This window comes from Branchiostoma floridae, chromosome 13 (genome assembly GCF_000003815.2).
Source record: "Branchiostoma floridae strain S238N-H82 chromosome 13, Bfl_VNyyK, whole genome shotgun sequence".
In the NCBI taxonomy this organism is placed as follows: domain Eukaryota; kingdom Metazoa; phylum Chordata; class Leptocardii; order Amphioxiformes; family Branchiostomatidae; genus Branchiostoma; species Branchiostoma floridae.
Window position 1 is genome coordinate 19,808,099 of NC_049991.1, and position 20,891 is coordinate 19,828,989.

Consider the following 20,891-nt stretch of genomic DNA (forward strand, 5'->3'; position numbering starts at 1 on the left):
CATTGCCAGGAATATGCTAAATGTTTAAATTTGACTATATTTAAATGTACCTCATGTCCTAACGTGTCTCAAAATCAAAGAGCCTGTGTCTAGGATACTAAGACCCAATAAGTATCCAGACATAAACAAGGAACAGCGAAGATAATATAAGTTGGCACTTGCCACACTTTAAACTTACCAGGTTATTTCTTTAGCTTTGAAAGCAACTATCTAGGAGTCAACAACCGGCTAATCAAATGGATAACCATAAGTATAAATATGAACAAATGCTAGGGAACTGAATGTACAAAACTTACGTAAGAGTCTATTATGGAGCAAAAGGTGTACATGTCACAGGTTCTGGGCATTTAATATACCGCGAGATGGTTATTAATATGATCTGTAAAGTAACAACGTGTTTCTTAGATCTTATTCCGTTCTCAGTTATGTTATGTCAACTGTATCTAGAACATATGTAACTATCCATATAGCAAGTACGTTAAGGATAATAACACATATCTTGATAAACAACGTTAACACTTATGCAGATAATACATGGCCGTTCACCACTATACTATCACAAAATTAAGTGTACTACAGTGTCATAGAAAAGTATGACCAGGAGAAACATGTTTTAGCAATCCTATCAATTGGATCTGTTTCAAGGCTGATGAAAGATGTAGTAGTTCTTGAATGGTAACCCTACATTCCTGCAATTTATCAAGGGACAGTCGTGCCCCCAATATTACTCAGTGTAGTAAGGTCGTTGTTGTTTTTGGATGAGTTTTTCTTCTGCCTGTGGTACTCCCACATCCTGATCCCTATCACTGGAAACTGTAAGATCACGTTCATAAGATGCGTAAGTGCTATCATCGAACATAAAAACATCAGTAATATAAGTGGGATAACATATGTTCAACTTGCTTACTGCTATACAATGAAGCGCGGTGCTAACTGTTACAACGATGGCACGTGCGCAAGACGTAAAATATCCCACGGGCAAACACCAAATGTAATAGTAACCGTCCTTAAAGAGGAAACCTAACAGATGTCTGCTGGTAACACTCCCAGCAGGCTGGTCCTACATGTCCTTCACAAATCACCCCATTTGTAGAGCTGGGCAGTAGGCCTGCTGGTAACCTACCTAGCAGACTCGTCCTACATGTCCTTCACGAGTCACCCCACTTGTAGAGCTGGGCAGTAGGCCTGCTGGTAACCTACCTAGCAGACTCGTCCTACATGTCCTTCACGAGTCACCCCACTTGTAGAGCTGGGCAGTAGGCCTGCTGGTAACCTACCTAGCAGACTCGTCCTACATGTCCTTTACGAGTCACCCCACTTGTAGAGCTGGGCAGTAGGCCTGCTGGTAACCTACCTAGCAGACTCGTCCTACATGTCCTTCACGAGTCACCCCACTTGTAGAGCTGGACAGTAGGCCTGCTGGTAACCTACCTAGCAGACTCGTCCTACATGTCCTTCACGACTCCCACTTGTAGAGCTGGGCAGTAGGCCTGCTGGTAACCTACCTAGCAGGCTGGTCCTACATGTCCTTCACGAGTCACACCACTTGTAGAGCTGGGCAATGGGCCTGCTGGTAGTCTACCTAGCACGCTGGTGTTGCCCGCCGATGTTGATCTCGGTAGAACAAATGTTGCAGTAGGGGGAACAATTGAAGTCGTACTAGAAGGAGTGTGGCAATGACGGCTGAAGGTCCGTTACTTGTCACTTTGCGTACTTCCTTCCGTCGTTCGGGCTGGCGGTATCGATGGAACTCCGAACAAGGAGAGAAAATAAATCAAGTAATTGATGAAGAATGTTTCGACAAAGAAAATGTAATAACTGTCATGATTCAATATAGTATGTGATCGAATATATTGTGAGATAGTAAAATTCTATGTGATCACTGCAAGAAACATTAAAATAGTATACCTCAATGTAAGGTATAAAATCATCCTTCATATGTATAAAGTACAAACTTAGATGCAGATTACCATATACGAACTATCACTCACTGGCGTCCTTAGGTAACTCACCATCAGGAATCCAGTCTGTTTTAGCGGTAGACTCTCATAACTCAATCTGAGAATCTCAATCAATAAATAATTGAATAAGAGAATGGCCCGTGAGTCATACAGTCACACAGCCAAATATAACCTATGCTAGCCCTCCTACCTGGTCACACAGGTAAAAAAGATAAGAGAATGGTCTGTGAGTCATACGGTCGCACAGCCAAAATTAACCTGTGATAAAGCTGGCAGGTGGCACAGGTATATGAAAGAAGAAAAAAGTCTGTGAGTCATACGGTCGCACAGCCATAAATAACCTGTGAGTTATACGTTCTCACAGGTAAATAAAATTAAGAAAATGGACTGTGAGTCATACGGTCGCACAGCCATAAATAACCTGTGAGTTATACGTTCTCACAGGTAAATAAAATTAAGAAAATGGACTGTGAGTCATACGGTCGCACAGCCATAAATAAACTGTGAGTTATACGTTCTCACAGGTAAATAAAAATAAGAAAATGGACTGTGAGTCATACGGTCGCACAGCCATAAATAACCTGTGTTAACCCTTCAAGCAGGTGTCACAGGTAAATAAAAATAAGAAAATGGACTGTGAGTCATACGGTCGCACAGCCATAAATAACCTGTGTTAACCCTTCAAGCAGGTGGCACAGGTAAATAAAAATATGAAAATGGACTGTGAGTCATACGGTCGCACAGCCATAAATAACCTATGAGTTATACGTTCTCACAGGTAAATAAAATTAAGAAAATGGACTGTGAGTCATACGGTCGCACAGCCATAAATAACCTGTGAGTTATACGTTCTCACAGGTAAATAAAAATAAGAAAATGGACTGTGAGTCATACGGTCGCACAGCCATAAATAACCTGTGTTAACCCTTCAAGCAGGTGTCACAGGTAAATAAAAATAAGAAAATGGACTGTGAGTCATACGGTCGCACAGCCATAATTAACCTGTGAGTTATACGTTCTCACAGGTAAATAAAATTAAGAAAATGGACTGTGAGTCATACGGTCGCACAGCCATAAATAACCTGTGTTAAACCTTCAAGCAGGTGGCACAGGTAAATAATATAAGAGGATGGTCTATGAGTCAAACGTTCGATCATTCAATTATAACCTGTGAGTTATACGTTCTCACAGGTAAATGAAATAAGAAAATGGTCTGTGAGTCATACGGTCGCACAGCCATAAATAACCTGTGTTAAACCTTCAAGCAGGTGGCACAGGTAAATAATATAAGAGGATGGTCTATGAGTCAAACGGTCGATCAGTCAATTATAACCTGTGAGTTATACGTTCTCACAGGTAAATGAAATAAGAAAATGGTCTGTGAGTCATACGGTCGCACAGCCATAAATAACCTGTGTTAAACCTTCAAGCAGGTGGCACAGGTAAATAATATAAGAGGATGGTCTATGAGTCAAACGGTCGCTCAGTCAATAATAACCTGTGAGTTATACCTTTACACAGATAAATGGGTAGCTGGTTTCACCTGCCGAACAAACCTTCTGGGAACTGAATTGTTACATTTTTACTACTACTTGAATTCTTCGTTTCTTCTCAGGCGACACCAACTTTTTAGGGGGTGAAATCACACCAGTGGCTATAATGATCTCACAATCGGTTAAGCAACATGAAAGTTGTGGTGCATATTTTTTAAACATTACAGGGGTTGTGAAAAATGAAGGAACCAGTGATGTTGTCTATAATTTGCTCCATATCAAGTCATAAAGGCGGGCGACAGCATTTTTTACATTTCAACAAGAACGAGCGTAATGTGTCCCTGCCTTTGTTTCCACCCTGTAGACAGTCTGGGATTTCTAATAAATCTATGTATTTATAGGGTATAATTCACCCTTGTAGCTACTGGGATGGTCACAGTAGGGAATACTTCCTTGGTACTTTACCCAGGGAACACGGGATTCCTGTTTAAGAGAATGGTCTAAGAGTCACACAGTCATAGAGCCAAAATAACCTGTGGTAACCCTCCTATCAGGTCGCACAGGTAAATAGAATAAGAGAATGGTCTGTGAGCCATACGACCACACAGCCAAAATATACATGTAAGTCCTACTTTCGGACAGGTAAATAGAATAAGAGAATGGTCTGTGAGCCATTCAGCCACACAGCCAAAATATAACCTGTAAGTCCTACTTTCGCACAGGTAAATAGAATAAGAGAATGGTCTGTGAGCCATACGGCCACACAGCCAATATATTATATAACATGTGAGTCCTACTTTCTCACAGGTAAATAGAATAAGAGAATGGTCTGTGAGCCATACGGCCACACAGCCGAAATATAACATGTGGGTCCTACTTTCGCACAGGTAAATATAATAAGGGAATGTTCTGTGAGCCATTCAGCCACACAGCCGAAATATAACATGTGAGTCCTACTTTCGCATAGGATAATAGAATAAAAGAATGGTCTGTGAGTCATACGGTCACACAGCCAATATATAACATGTGAGTCCTACTTTCGCACAGGTAAATAGAATAAGAGAATGGTCTGAGAGCCATACAGCCACACAGCCGAAATATAACATGTGGGTCCTACTTTCGCATAGGTAAATAGAATAAAAGAATGGTCTGTGAGTCGTACGGTCACACAGCCTAAACATAACCTGTGAGTCATACTTTCGCACCGGTAAATAGAAACGAAGAAAAATGGTCTGTACGGTGACACATTTTAAAATTAACTTCGCAGTATTGAGTCAACGATCAGCCATGAACAAATACTAACTGTGAGCCATACGGTCACACAGCAGAATTATCTTTATGATAAATAAACCAGGTCACATAACGGGTAAAGAGCATGACCTGATATTGAGCTAATTTCATGATGTATAAACCCAAGGAGGTTAAAAAATATCATAACAGGCAAAAACCTGACTTGTTACCGGCAAGAATTAATTTTCGAATTAAAAAGAAACAAAATATGATACAAAATAATCCACAATAATCAGCTAACCAAACTCACTCGGGACTGGGTGGGAGGGCACAAAAACATGCGATTAACTCCCCAATTCGGGCGTGGAGCTCGGGGAAGTTCAAACTGCCCTTCTTCTATCTCTGTCAAGAATGATTCAGCGTTCGAATCTCTGAACACTGCTTGTTTGAAGGGCGCTGATTGGTTGTTCGAAAAGAACGTCGGTTTGATGCTTGGCCCCTGTAACGTTGGGCCAAATCAAAATATATCGGCCGTCACATCCGGCCTAAATTTCTATTTTTGTTTCACAAAAATGAATTTATGCCTACCTTCTCGGCCGTTATAGTTATTCAGAAAGAACCCATAATCACTCCACACTAAATGTTTCTTGGTGGGAATACCAGCAACTTTTATTGACTGGCATAAAGCATAACAAAGAGGAGAAACTTTACAAACCAAAATGGAAATCATTTTGCACAAATTGTCATGCCTGACATATACGATCATTACACTTATTGTGTATCTGAAAATGTTTTACAAACGTTGTAATATAACCAACAATCAATCACGATTTTTCCACCCGCCAATGGAGCGATAGCGACGAAAAACCCCCCAAAGCGAGCCGCTAGGCGATTTAGAAAGGCCAGTAAGGTAGGCATGAACAAAATGATGATCCCTGGAAACGTGACCATCAGATTCAGATACCCCTTTCCACGATACTGTGCTGTTTCTCTCATGAACAAATAAATGCCATACAATAAGCACTCATAAACACCGGATAGTGAAATTACCCCTCCTGATTTACCTTGTTTCATTTATGCACAATGTCAAAATTTTGAAATCCACTCTGTGGTACTTCCGTCGTAAACAGTAGTCTGAGCTTACGATACAAAGATTCAAAATAACCATCTATGACATTGCTTGAATGCTTGAAAGTCCTGAATTCCATTTTTCTCGGCAGGATTTATAACGTTATAGATTCTATGCAAAGTTTTGGAATCGTGTCGATACATAAGATAACGTTAGTAACGGCACGGAACTTTAATCGGATACTTTTCAAAACCCATCTGTCAGTCAAAAACTAGCTCCGGTATGCAAAATATTTTCAGTGCTTTACAAAATCGGTAAGATATACGACTTAAAACCTTGTTAAGTTTGAGCCCAGAAAGATTGCACATTGCAACGACAAGTTAATCAATCTTCCGGTATGTTTTCAAGCCAATAAAATAATTCGTGGGAGAGGGGCAGCGTTTGGAGTTTCAAGAAATTATACTTTACATCCTCACATTACACTTTTATCATCACAGAGAATATAAAACAAATTAATAAAATGTCCGTCTAAGGCAACCGATATGCCCTGAAGTGTCCTTCTTTTAAGTACATCTCCAGTCTTTGTCAATCTAAATTGGGCGGAAATCAGAACACGTGCCATTTTGAATCATGCCTCAGCACGCCATTTCACCCCTATTATTGAAAATGCTCACATCCAAAAGCTAGCAGTATGGACCTCACGGCCATACCAACAGCCCTCACGTGGGGAACGTACAGTAGAGAGTTTGTAATGTGTTATTCGAACCCTATTTGATATTAAACGCCTGTATGAAGTTCCCTCATCCTGACTAGAAACGTTCAGATAAACACCAAATCGCAGTTATACTACCCTTGACTTAACAGTTTTCAGTCAAGTAAATCTGTAAAAAGTTTCGTGAAGACTCCATGGCCTTTTTTTTCACCCACGCTGAGAACAGTTCTTTGTAACACAAACAATCGTCTGCTGTTTGCTTCCCGCCTTGCTACTAGTAGACTAGTGACTGAGATAAACTGTGAATGAACACAGGCTATATACCCCAATACCTATATGGGTAAAAAAAGAAAGACCTGGGGCATCAGTGTACATGTGCCCGGAAAGTTTCCAAACTCATATTGTGGAATCGAACGTTACCAATGTCAAGATACGAATATCCCACTTACCGCAACAGTGTACGTTAACGTTCAAATCCAGCGCTGTAAATTCCCCCAAAGCGACGATTCACAAAACAACAAAAGATAAGATTAACTCACAAACACAAAAACATGCACAAAAACATGCGATTAACTCCCCAATTCGGGCGTGGAGCTCGGGGAAGTTCAAACTGCCCTTCTTCTTTCTCTGTCAAGAATGATTCAGCGTTCGAATCTCTGAACACTGCTTGTTTGAAGGGCGCTGATTGGTTGTTCGAAAAGAACGTCGGTTTGATGCTTGGCCCCTGTAACGTTGGGCCAAATCAAAATATATCGGCCGTCACATCCGGCCTAAATTTCTATATATGCAGATGTGCGTCTAATCTATTCTAGGACATTCGACTTCCTCTCGCTTCTTGGTAATAGCATAAATGTAGCTAGCTGTATGGTTTGTTAGAATTGGTTTATCAAAAGCTGTCAGGAATGTAAATTTCTATTTACTATTCAAGTATCTTAATAATTATGGGGTGATCTGATCGAGAGAATGCCGCGGGCTATTATTGTGAAAAAATATCCTTTCGAGATCACATACCTGTCGACCGATCGCCTGCCCTGCTATGTACGTGACACGTGCATGAACATTAGGTTGTAGGGGTGTGGTGTGGGTTGATTTCAACTCTCCAGGCAGAGATTCGGCTCCGGCTGCTGTGTTTTTAGTCTTTTATCGAGCTTTCCGTAAAGAATACAGTACAACATAGAAATCCCGATAAAGAAGGACTAAAAACATGTAAAAAAACAGCCTGAGACGAACCTCTGCTTGGAGAGTAGTAGATGTTTTGGTGAAAAATGAGGCAGAGCCTCTGTCAACTTCAAAATTCATTGACCTTGTGATCAACAGATACGGCCGAAGCCGAGTTTGTCGACCATTGAAGGCGATTGGGTTTTGTGGGTTTTAGCAGGAAGGTTTTAAAAGCTAATAAAGACGCCCGTTAAGTCCCTGACCGAAAAGAAGGTCGGCCGACGTGTCGGCGAGCTCCAAATTGGCATTTTCGGCCAAAGTACGACCGACGCGTACGTCCTGGCAATTACGCGGTTTTCGGACAATTCTTAGCAGCTCGGACGACGTCCACGGGTCCCTGGCAGCTGCAAGGCCTTGGTGACGGTTTTTAAGCTTTTTATGTCATTTTGGATTGGTCTATGGTATTCGTCGAAGGTCGTGGCAACATTATGATGCTTTTTTTTTCTTGTGTTGTTGTTGTAAACTTTGTGACAAGTTCACAGAATCAGTCAAGCACTCCTGAGCAGTTCCCTCACGTTTCCTGATGTTTCTGATTTGCAGGGAGGACCCCCCCCCTTTGCCATGAGTGACAGCCGAGAGGTTATATATAGACATGGTCTAAAACGGGCCAAGTGATGTAACCTCTGTCTTCCCACACTATTTCTATGCTACGGGCCAAAAGAAATAGATGTCTTGGTTTGCGGGAAATACTGTGCTTGGTTCGTCCCTTGATGATACATTACTTGTAGTATTTGGTAGTGAATATATAGTCTGCTTTGAATTTTCCTCTCTACCTCAGTCTTACTGACTCTTACATTTATGTCTTCTTACTTCAGGCCTCACTAAATCTGTTTCATGGTTCTGTGAATAAAGAAAACTAAACATGAGTCTTGATTATGCGTTGTTAACATGTCGACAAAGATGAAACATCCAGGTTATAAGATACGCCATAAAGCAGTTACTGAAGCAACTGGATATCTTTTTGGAAATGGTCAGACGTTTCAACTGCTATCAAGCAGTTTATGTCAGGGACACTGAAGAGATCTTGTTGGAGAGGGTTTATATTGTATCCTAGTTGTGTCTGGGAAACATGGACATGGGTTGATGTGGTCTTACCAAATGAAATACAGCCAGGGAAAAGCACGGCCGTCTGTGAGGCGCTGCACTCTGGTTTTACGCGTTAACTTTGATAGCGCCGTGGGGCGGGAAGGGTTAAAGTTACGTAAGGTTCAATGTTGCGCCACGGGGGTTTACTTTAGGGCACCGGCGAAAGAGCCAACACTCAAGGCACGAAAACTGATATTTAAGTACGCTTAAACCTAACGTAAAGATGACGTTTATGCACAAGAGTGCACAACGTCACATTTACGATAGGTTTACTCGTTGCTTAAATATCAGTTTTCGTGCATTGAGCTAGCATTGCAGTTGGCGATAAAATGCCGAGCTTCGGTTTGTGCTTGTGTGTTGTGTTTTATCTTTTCATTTATTGATTAAGTACTGTACATAGCGTACAATACTGTACATAGCGTATGTCCTCTCTGTCACGACCAGCGGAAGACTAGCTCTTCAGTGACCTTAAACTGGATCGAGATCACATTCCTTTCCTTTCCTAATTGATCAAGTTCACTAAGTGGTCAAAAAACAAAAAGGTTCAAGAAATGACTGAATAAACAGAGGATAGTATATCGTACACTATATTCTTCATTGTTGTTCTTTTGCATCTCCTTCTTTGACTCTAGAATTGACTTTGACATTAGTCTTCGTTTTTCGGTGCATTTTGCCAATTTACGGCATATATTTTCTCATTTTGCATCTGCTTTGTATGTTACAGAATAGTTGAAAACCTTTTTTGCAGGAAACGTTCGATTGGATGTCATCCATATAGTCCAATAGATATGACCTTACTTTATATTTCAATGCAGTGTAAAACCTGTCTAACAAGCTTAAGACAAGCGGGGAATTCGAATAGGCTGATTTTATAGGTAAAACTTAAAACGTAACGGATAAGCCACTGCACTGAAACAGTCACCACACGCACACATGGATTGAATTCGCTGAGAAATCCACCAGTTTAATCATGTTCTAGTCAGTGTGTATATCCATTGCACCACCACTGCTGAGGATGCATACCTATCCCGCCCAATTGAGGAATATAAGATAGTTTTCAGAGGTCCTCTGTAGTTTTTAGTCCAGAATAATCTGTCACCATACAAATGTATTTCTAATAAATACAAATAATTACAGACATACATACATACTTTAGTTCATATAATACAGAAATATAGACATTTCTTTTGAAATACACGAGATACACTGTTGGCAACAAACGAGTTAGTACATGCAGCAAAAGCGTTAAAAAAGCTTTCGAAATCTCCATGCAGATCTTACGGTAGCATAAGATAGTATCAAAAGCTGGCAAAGGACCTTCAATTGCCAATCCTAGGTCGGCTATACTCCTTTGTCAGCTCCTGATACTATCTTATACGACCGTAGGATCTGCTTGGAAATTAGGCTTTCGCTCCAAAAACTATTTTGGGCAATTTAACGTCACCACCAAAAGTGTAGTAATCGTTTACCTCGTAGAGGCATTATCACCGGATATGAATATCCTTGTCTCAAATGAAATATAACGAACGATGATTAAAGACTATATATGCATACATATTTCATAATTCAATAAGTTATACAACATTTCTAGAATATATACATGTAAAATGGTGTCCATACATCAAAGTTCTACTTTGAGAAGAAAGTGAAAGAATGGAGGTAAAAAAAGTGAACAGTGACTTGAGGAAATAACCTGGTGCTGTTTGGGTTATCTACCCAAGGTCTGTTTGACAGTTTCGGTCACTGCACGAAAACTGATATTTAAGCAACGCTAAAACCTAACGCAAAGGTGACGTTGTGCACTCTTGTCCATAAACGTAACCTTTACGTTAGGTTTAAGTGTGCTTAAATATCAATTTTCGTGCCGTGGGTATTAAAGGAGGTAGACGTAGTAGTGGTAGAAGTCCAAGGTATACACAATACAACAACAGATGAAAACCGTAGTTTTCACAAGAAATGTTCCTGCGTTTAACAGTTTTACGACCCAACGGTCTGCGGCTGAAATATATCCTGACTGTGTACGCGTGCGCGGTCTAAAAGGGATGCCGGGAAGGGAAGCATTACCGGGGCACGGCGCACATGCGGAAGGAGGGGCACTGCAGGATGACGCCGAGGTTCCCGTCCAGGCTCGGCGGCGTCGCGCCCTCGGGGACCCGCAGGCTGAAGCGCTGCAGGATGGTGGTGATGTACAGGAGGAGCTGCATCTTCGCCAGCTGGGAACCGATGCACGCTCGGCGACCTGGGTGGGAGAAGGGGAGGGTCCAACTTAGCAACGGTCGAACTTGGCAACGGTCGAATTTAGCAACGATAGAACTTAGCAACGGTCGAACTTGGCAACGGTCGAATTTAGCAACGATAGAACTTAGCAACGGTCGAACTTGGCAACGGTCGAATTTAGCAACGATAGAACTTAGCAATGATAGAACTTGACTTAGCAACGATCGAACACAGCAATGATCGAACATGGCAACGATCGAACCTAGCAACGGTCGAACTTAGCTATGATCAAACTAAACAAAGGCAGAACGTAGCAGCGATAGAGCTTAGCAACAATTTGAACTTATGATAGCAACGATTGACTTTAGAAACGATAGAAGTTAGTAGCTATAGAACAGTTACTCTTTGCCTCTAGGTAAAGTAGATTTGATTAGATTTCTTCGGCCAGGTAGGCTGATCTATCATTAGGCTATATGTGCATACAAGAGGGGAATTACTTTTCCAGTCATGTGTCCGCTTGATAAGTGTTTATGGACACTGCCAATCATGTAAGGTAACAACAAATGGTATCTCACCGACTAGGAAGGGCTTGAAGTACTCCGGGACCGACAGTTTCCCCTCCGTGTCCAGGAACCTGGTGGGGTCGAAGGTGCCTGGGCGCCGCCAGAGCGCCGGGTCCATGCCCATGCCCCACACGTTAACCAGGACCTGCGTGCCCGCGGGGACGTCGTAGCCCTGCAGCGTGGTGTCGGCGGTGGTGGCGTGCGGCAGCCCGAAGGTCGCGGACGGGCGGAACCGGAGGATCTCCTGGATGGTGGCCTGGGTGTAGGGCAGCGACGCCCGGTCCAGCACGGACGTCTGACGGTCTCCCAGCACGTCGTCGAGTTCCTGTTGAACTTTCTCTTGTACTTCCGGGTTAACCATGAGGAGGAGCGTCGCCCATTGGAGGGTCGTGGCCGTGGACTCGCTCCCGGCGATGAAGAGGTCGAAGACGTTCTGCTCAAGTTCCTCGTCGGAGAGGTAGGTGACGCTCTTCTCTCCGTCTTCTCTCTCTTTCTGCAGCTGGTGCAGGTAGGCATCGATGTAGTCCCGGATGTTCTCGGGGTCATAGGTCGCCCTGTGCTGACCAATCATCTCGCGGACAAAGTCTCGGCCCTCCCGGACCGCGCGCATGGTGTGCATTGCGCCTGCGTTCAGCCCGGGCACGTGGCGTAAGGCCGGGAAGATGTTGAGGTGCTGAGCAGACCCGCCATGGCGGGAGATGTCCTCCAGCGCGTTGTACAGCTTCACGAAGAGCGGGTCGTCGTGCTGGAAGCGCCGGCCGAACACCAGGTGGCAGATGATGTTGAGGACGCCCACGGCGATGTGGTACTTGGGGTTGAAGGCCGCTCCGTCGTACCCCTCCGCAGCCGACACGAAGTCCTCCACCTCTTCCATGATCTTCGGCTCGAAGCTGAGTTTGCCGACGCCCAGATTCCTCAGAGCGCGGTCCGTGACTTTGCGCTGGGCCTTCCACTTGGCGCAGTAAGGTGCCAGACCGATCCCTGTGGTAAAGGCGAGAGTGAAACATGACTTTAACTTAAGTCCACGCACCATATTCATAATCGTCTTAAAACATCTTTATTCTCCAGTCAACTTAAGGTCACTATGACAACCTGTACCCCAATCAGACAACATTCACCTATCATGCAATCCACGAAAACGTGGATAAGGTGCCAGGCCGACCCCTGCAGTATAGGTGAGAGTGAAACATTACTTAAGCTTAAGTCATCTGACCACATTCAAAGTCGTTTTGAAACGTCTTCATTCTCCAGTCAACTTAAGGCAAATGTGACAGCCCCAATCGGATAACGTCCACCTTTCATGCAATTCACGAAAATGTGCTCATTATCATTGATTGAAGCATCTGGTGAGAATGCACAAGCCTTCTTGCTGAAGGGAGCATCTTCAGAAATTATGTCACTGGGCTGTGGTACTTTGACGGCATCGCTGCGTCTTGAATCTACGTTACGATTGAGTTTATAATGGTAAAATAGTACAAAAAGTATGAGGATAACAAAAATAAGCGTAAAATGATTAATTTTCTACCGATGAAATTCATTGAGCGCTCTCACAGTCAGATCGCTCGACATCAGCGACGTCGCCAACGTACCGCTGCTTCAGTGAGAAACATCCTTTACAGACAATGACTCATGTGGGTAGACCACATTCTGCGAGCCTTAACAACAAAACAATAAGTTCGTCTGCGTGGTAACGTTGGTAACGTTTGATTTTTCCGTTTCTAGAATGATCCGTTTCGTCACAGAAGCGTCGACCGAACATTCATTTTGTTGAAACGGGCGGTTGATCAAACTCTGCAGATTCGACAGTACGCATCCCTATCCAAGTAACAAAGATAACGCTTCGTTATTCAGTAGTCTTCAATACTACATTGTATTTGAATTGAAATGGTGCAACGCACGGCTTGCCAAAGCAACCCAATTTAAAGTTCTTCGTGCAGTTATGGCGCTGAAATATCAGTGATAGATATGCTTTAAACTTACTACTTGCAAGACAAGTTTCAGAGTATTTAAAATTACGAGGAATTTCTATCTATTCAAAATGGCACATTGTAGTTGTTTGATTTAATTCGATGTTTTGTATTTCTCAAGACTTTCGTCAATGGGGAGATACTATATAATCATCTTACTGCATTGCTCTGAAAACTTCTTACGAAATCCGAAGGAAACGCAAGAGAGAAAAAATGAATTTCATATCGTCCTCTATCTACGCTTTGTAGGAACCCTGACACCCTATAGCCAGAATGGTCAAGAAGTGCCAAGTAGCTTTTGTCGAAGGGACAGAACTGGTGCACGGTAGCAAACCGCCGTAAATCGTTGTTCGACTCTGACGACAAGAGTTAAATTTTCCTTCGTCACAAGAAGCCTTGACACTCCAACTAATCCCCACCATGTGTAGACTCGTAATTAGCAAAGGCCCACTGGGTGTACTTGAGAGGGGCGAGCTGTCCAGCCGAGGTTTCCGGCCCTTTCCACAAGTCGAGGCGCGAAGGCCAAACTACCCCACGTCCAGCGAACGTGACGTCAAACGTGACTTTGAACTTATGGTGGTCCGAACCAGCCTTGAAGACGGAGCCGGTAACATCTACCACCTGCCGACTTAGGATTACCATCGGACCACCGTTAGGGGTTGATACAGCGAGGACACTATCACGCACTAGTGCTACCACTGCGGGGTTGTTTTTACTGTTGTTTGACGACACAACCACCAAACAGAATCAAACCAACAACAACAAACGTGCGCATACTAGAGGTTATTTTGGTAGTCTCTACCAGACTGACTACGCTGGCTATTATAGGGAGAATAATTTGTCTGGGGAGTTTAGCTACCAGAGGAGTTGGTCGGCCGAGAAGGAGAAACATGAACCTAAGCGTGGACTTACTCCCCTGGCTAATTTCCCGATTATGTTTGCCGAATTCTTCAATCCCCGTACCCCCGTAGAAAGGCCTGGTGGAGGCTATTTTTTTTGGAAGTGTCGTGTTCTTCAGCCAAGTTCCAATACTTCCGGGTACTTATAAGAAAACGTTCATACTGTGTGTATTCAAGGCATAGAAGGTACATTGACATGTGTTCCTGCCCCTTGTTTTGTTGTTAACTCATGACGACCGGTTATGTTACTGAACTTGGTGATCACAGAGGGGCTCATATATTTTTGAGATGTGTATGGAATTTTACCTGGGATTATGACAGAAAACATCACACCAGTCACTTAGATGTTTGAACAACTCTAAACAGTCGAGAAAAAACATTTTCAAGCCCTACGTTTTATTCTGTGTAGTTAATAACATGATATTTGACAGAGCATCATTTCCCCAGCCGCACAATTCTAACGACAGAGGCCTACATACAAATTGTGTAAATGTTAAATTGTGTCCTACCAAACTCTTTCGTGATTCTAACAAACAAAAAACTTAAAATGAATCTAGTTCGGGAAACACCAGGATTGGATATTAGGATTTTACCATGGTCAATATTGACCGAAGAAGGCCATATATAGATACCAGGACTCATGCAGTTTACCTTCTTACTTTTCTTTATCCGAACAGACAACGGTTGAATCATGTCAAGGTCAGGAAACGCAACGATCCATCTTCCGTGCCTGCGTTCCGCGGTCCCCGCAGGTGACAGCTGGGTTTATGTATGTCTAGGTCAGGAAATGCGGGACCTACCTTTCCCGTTGCTGAAGAGGCGCATGAGGTACAGGTCTGGTCGGGAGGAGAAGACCTCAGCCTTGGTCACCAGCGCCTCCCTCACCGCGGCGTACCCGTTCAGCACGACCACCTGTTGCGGCCCGAACTTCACCCCCAGCACCGGCCCGTACTCCCGGCTCCACTCCGAGAACTTCACGTGCGGCCGGCGGCCCAGCAGCGGCAGGTGCCCGAGCAGCGGCCAGGCGGGCGGCCCTGGCGGGAACGTCCCCGTCCGACGACTCTTCTTGTTCATGAAGACGAGGAGCAGGACGAGAACGAGTGCCAGGCCGTACGTGGTGTCGCCCACGAAGAGCCGGGTAGGACTTGTCTGCAGTTTCGGGGAAGCCATGATGCGTGAGGACGTCCAAGTGTTCTTCGTACAGACTTCTGTAGTGGCTGACAACGTGACAGCGTCTTATATAAGAGCTGACTCGCTCCACTTGGCTAAGACGGGCACAGGCATGACGGGTCTGGCGATCAGGGTCAAAGACTCGAGTTCTCTCTGACGAACCAGTCGTCAGGCAAGTTGCGCCAATGAGACGGTGAGAACGTATATCTCTCATCCCCTCGCGTCAGATCCTTGCACGTGACACTGCCTGGGGTTTGTTTATGGTTTTCCTTCAACGGATATAGGAAGTGACGTTGTGCCTTGGAAGCCAGAAAGAAGCTCTTCTCCACAACCAGTAAAAAATAAGCCGGTTGCATCAGAAATGCTTCCTAAGCTTGTACACGAGTCAGAAGCCATTGGACCCAAAGGCTGCAGAAGCAACGACGTTCTAGAAATGTTCAGCTAAACTTTCTACAAGCATCACACACCCTACGCCTCCTTTCTTTGACTTTGACTTTGTTTGGATCCACATTTGACCTCTCTCAGTTGTCAGTTTGCCCGTGAAGCCGAGTGATTTGTCCGTGAAGTTCGTGAGGTCATCGACCTCCTGGGGAGGACACGCCTACCTCGGGCAGAGCGCCACCGCGCACGGGGGAGGCACGTGTTACATCCGGGTTCTCCAAACATGCCGGGCCGCTACACTCGGAGATCGGGGTGGGCAGGTACAACGTTTTGTCACCTTTGCCAGAATGGCAAGGTTATGTTTAAGGCTTGTACGTCTGTGTGTGTGTGTGTGTGTGTGTGCGCGTGTGTGTGTGTGTGTGTGAACAGCATAACTCGAGAAGCCTTGGATGGATCCTGATGATATTTGGTAGGTGGGTAGGGGTCGGGAAAACAAAGGTCAAGTTCAATAATGGGCCCCCTAGCAGCTTGCTAAGGTACTTTAGCGGAACTTCCACTTTTGATATCTCGTGTTCTGGGCATGCTGTGTTCGTGATTTTTTGGGTGGTAGATAGCCCTTGGAGCAGAGAGCAAGTGTTGTGAGTTTGGGCTCCCTAGATATCTCTATGAAAATTGGAGACATTGTTTTGGTTGTGTCTTTGTGTGTGCCTGTCTGTGTATTTGTGTTTCCAGATTTTTTAGTCGGCATACTAGTAATTCAAGAACCTCTGGATGGATTACGATGATATTTGGAACGCTACACTTGGAGATCAGGGTGGGTAGGTACAACATTTTATTATCACCATGTGTCTGTCTGTCTACGTGTTTGTGTGAACCTAGGTAGGTGTCGGGAAACCAATGGCCATGGTAGTTTTTTTTTTAAAATTTTATTTCGTTGGCAGTATAACAAGAAATACAACCAGGGCTACTTTTAGAAGGCTATTATCAAGGGCTAGCCCTGGTAACAGCACAATACACAATATAAACGCAGGGCATTTGTAAGCGTTCAACCCAGCCTTTGTTAAATAAAAACAAACACTTTCCACATGTTTTCTACTCTTCTACTAGTCAAGTATACTCCGTAGTCTTCCAGTTATCGCGACAGGACAATGCATGGAAATGTGTCGGGAAAACTTCAGCTTTTAAATTGCCAAAGCGACTTTGCCAAGGGTTGAAGAGGCTTCGTCTAGCGACCCTGATAAACTTTCCTTAGATTTCTTTAAGACTTCTCAGTGCTCTAGTCTGGGTGTAGCAAGCACTGCCTTATCCATTTAGGAACCGAATCTCTGATAACGACAACTAAGACATGGTCCTTACAAGTCAGTAACTCGCGTTACTTTCTCCTACGTTCTGTGCTGGCCTCCTTGCATACTTTCTTTATGTGGAGCACAATTTTACATAATTCACTCAAACCGTCATCTAGTTCATTGAGTTTACTGGGATACCCTCTAGTCCTTAATGGGACTAACCTTCTAAGACTCGGTAACGATACAAAGATTAATACAAATTCATAAAACAGATGTACACATAATTGTATGATACATGGAGTCCTCGTCGACTTGACGGACGAACGACACTGATACAGATTACATACAAATACAGACCAGAATAACATACAGATGCATACTTAAAATAAAGAATTAAAAAATAAGAACTATGAGCAGTGGTCAGACCAAAATTTACAATCATGGACTGACTAAAAACCCTTAGGTTGCATTATATTCATCTATCATTTTCTTGAACCGCCCCACATTGGATACAGTCATAACTTTGCATTCCACAACTTTACAGATTTACGGGTGTCATGGTGGACTAGAAGCTCCTGCCAGAAACCCCCGCCCCCAGGCCGTCAATACGCGTTTCTGTCTCCCTTTCTAGTACTATAAGTAGGTGAAAGGTGGGCTCCCAGCCTTGTAAGCGTCTATGTCCATAGTACCAGGTCAGATACAGCTTTGTTGCGACCTTGACATTGTCCTACAAACCTCAGTCTTCCGTCCCTTATTTTTGTCTGAAAGTTTTGTTTAACAGACTCGCATACACGTCTTTTAAATTGTTCTTGCGTAAGTTTAGACACATCGTAGCATTCTGGGGTCGCATCCATTCATCTTAGCCGATGCTAGATACTTCTCTTCACTTGAGGCGATTGACAAAAATTGTGTAAAGGCCCTTTTTTAAGGTCACAACATTGGAATCTTCCAGGGATTCGAACTCAGTAACTCCAGGTTCTGAGTCTACAACCCTAACCACCTGTAATCCATTAAATATCACTGTTTCTTCGCTATCTTCAGGAGTCCCTTATATAGGCACAAATCAATATTGATTAATTGTGCAAATAAACCGTAACGGGCACTCAATTGTACGAGGTTGAAATGTTCCAGATCCGGAGACGTACTATATGATGAACAGGGTCAATGCTCGTTCGGTCAGCATGCGGACATGGCACAGTGTCCAGTCGTAGGCCAAGGATGAAGACACATCAAATGATATGCACGGATACCCAACTTGTACTTGTGTGCTCACCGTGAAGCGGTTCTCCTGTTATGCAGTACAAATACAAATGGTTTTCTCGGATGAAAAATCTCCAGGCTAGACTGTCTCCCTGCCGCCAGTTCATACAAGTCTAACTGGTGGCAACCAGTTCGTACAAGAATGAACTAGTGACAGTGAAGGTATTTTTTTCTAAATTTCATTTCATCAATTTTCAGTGGTTTCACGTTCCTACATGGTTGCCACATCAAGGACTAACACACCGTGACGCAAATAAAAAAGACACGATAGGTTATTCAAAACAAAAATAAAAATCAACCGCCTACAGAACACATACTAAACGATCACTCTGAGAGGTCAAGATTCGTAAATGCTCCCTGTGTGAATGTACCCTGACGATACCCGGACGGGGGGTGGACTGTGGTTATCGACAGGGAGAAGGCGCCAATAAATCAAGAGACAGGTGTTTCAAAGGGAAAACTCAAACCGACTGCCCTTAATCTTAAGAACACCTGTTTAACGTTTATATGAGGAATCTGGTCAAAACTAGACCAATTGTATTCCGCCCCATTTAGCCCTTTGTCTATCCTACTAACTGATATACGTTACGAGGCGGGCCGAATGTGGGTCAAGGACGCCATCAGTACTCATGCCCTGTAGGTCACCCTACGTAAGAGACCTACATGTACAGGTCACCCTAGGCACGAGTCCTACAGGACATGACTGGCGAGACCTCGTCACAAAACAGCGATTAGCATAATTGGCGGGAAATCAGTTTTTCTGCTGGATGATGAGGGTTGAAAGTTTTGATACGGTACAAGAAGAGTTCTTTAACTGTTTGAAGATGCCTGCTGTGAACATGAAGATCTTCCTAGTGTCTTAAGTAGTCCTAGATAGAATCGCGAGAAGGAGGGGAAGAGTCAAGAGCAATCGTCAAGCAGTTCGTCAAGATGAGATGGAAATGATAAAGTATTCAAAATTCATCGTCATAATAGAATTGTCAATTCAGCTAGATTCATATAGGCACGTGTACAGCTCCAACCTCGTCATAATAGAATTGAGAATACAGCTATATTCAGGTAAACTTTGTACATCTTTATAATAGAATTGGAAACACAGCTGGATTCGGGTACAATTCCTACCCGTCATGATATAATTGGAAATACATCTAGCAATGTGTGTACAATTCCCACCCGTCAAAATGGAATTGGAGATAAATCTAGATTCATACATGTAGACAGTTTCTGCTTCGTCATGATAGAATTGGAAATACAAGAAGATTCGGGTGCAATTCCTGCTTGTGACCCCCCCCCCCCCCCCCCCACTTCAGGAGATCCGACTCCTCTACAGGCAGCTAGATAACTCACGGTGTGATGACACACGAAGTTAGCTGTGAGTAAAAATATGTATACATATAATGGCGACCCGGTCCGGGTCAGGTTTGACCACGTTGCTAAAGATGTTTAATTTGCTCCCAGTAGTTCCGGAACTGAGTCCTTCACAACAACAATAGAGACGTACCGTTACCGTGCCGTTAGGATCGGAGGAGTGTCATGGACATCTGTTGTTGATACAGAACGCCCGGTTTTGGATCAAACACACTTCCGCTCCTGAAAGCCTCTTTTGAAACCTTTTTCTGCTCGTTGAAAGAGTCGACAAAGCCCGGTGATGACACTGGCATTGAACCTGAACGTGTGGCGTTGTCAACAAGGGGACGTTGTCTCGTTGCGTTAGACATCAAACAACACCAAAGAACGGCAGAAGCATTGATCAGGAAGGTGGTGGGAGAATTGGGTACTGTACCTTCTGTGTTTTGTGACTACAATCCCTCGAAAGGGATGATGTTTTGAGGCGGAAGTGGAACTTGTCGTAGTTTCATCTTTGTCTAGACTTACAACAACGTCCCATAGGAACGAGATGTAAGGAACTGACAGTGCCATATGGAACTAAAAGCTATTTTCAAATCATGAATTTGATCATGTCAAGACACTGCAACAATCGAGAATTGTCAACGGAAATGGACTTATCTTCTTTTTATTGCAGTCTTTTCTGTCGACTCCGTTTTGAAGAGAAAACGTAACATACGTCTCTGACAAGGCGTATTTATTTCGGCACTAGTTTGATAAAAACTGTATATCGTATTTTTCAAGAATTTTCATAAAATGTCATTGTTCATCGAAAGAGCGAGTGCCAGAACCAGGTGTGGACGAGACGGGTTGCTTCCTGAACAGCTTAACATTAACATGAAATTGGTTACGTAACGCGTCAAAACAGGTTAATTTTGGAAATGCAGGCTGCGTAGACAAACTATGCAAAAAGCAATTTTCAGTTTCAAGCACTCAATCTAAGTTACCAGCCCTTTGGACAGTCAGTTTTGTCATCTATAGGAGATACAACTA

At 43.6% G+C, this 20,891-nt stretch overlaps 1 protein-coding gene across 1 annotated transcript; it reads right to left on the reverse strand.

Annotated features, from left to right (window-relative positions):
• Window positions 1–9,704: 9,704 nt before the first annotated feature.
• LOC118429746 (cytochrome P450 2D6-like) lies at window positions 9,705–15,875 on the reverse strand. The gene is made up of 3 exons (XM_035840367.1): window positions 15,216–15,875; window positions 11,562–12,530; window positions 9,705–11,008 (listed from the first exon to the last, which is right to left on the reverse strand). Exons 1-3 carry the CDS (start codon window positions 15,583–15,585, stop codon window positions 10,830–10,832), a joined length of 1,518 nt encoding a protein of 505 aa, XP_035696260.1. The 5' UTR covers window positions 15,586–15,875; the 3' UTR covers window positions 9,705–10,829.
• Between the last annotated feature and the right edge of the window lie 5,016 nt (window positions 15,876–20,891).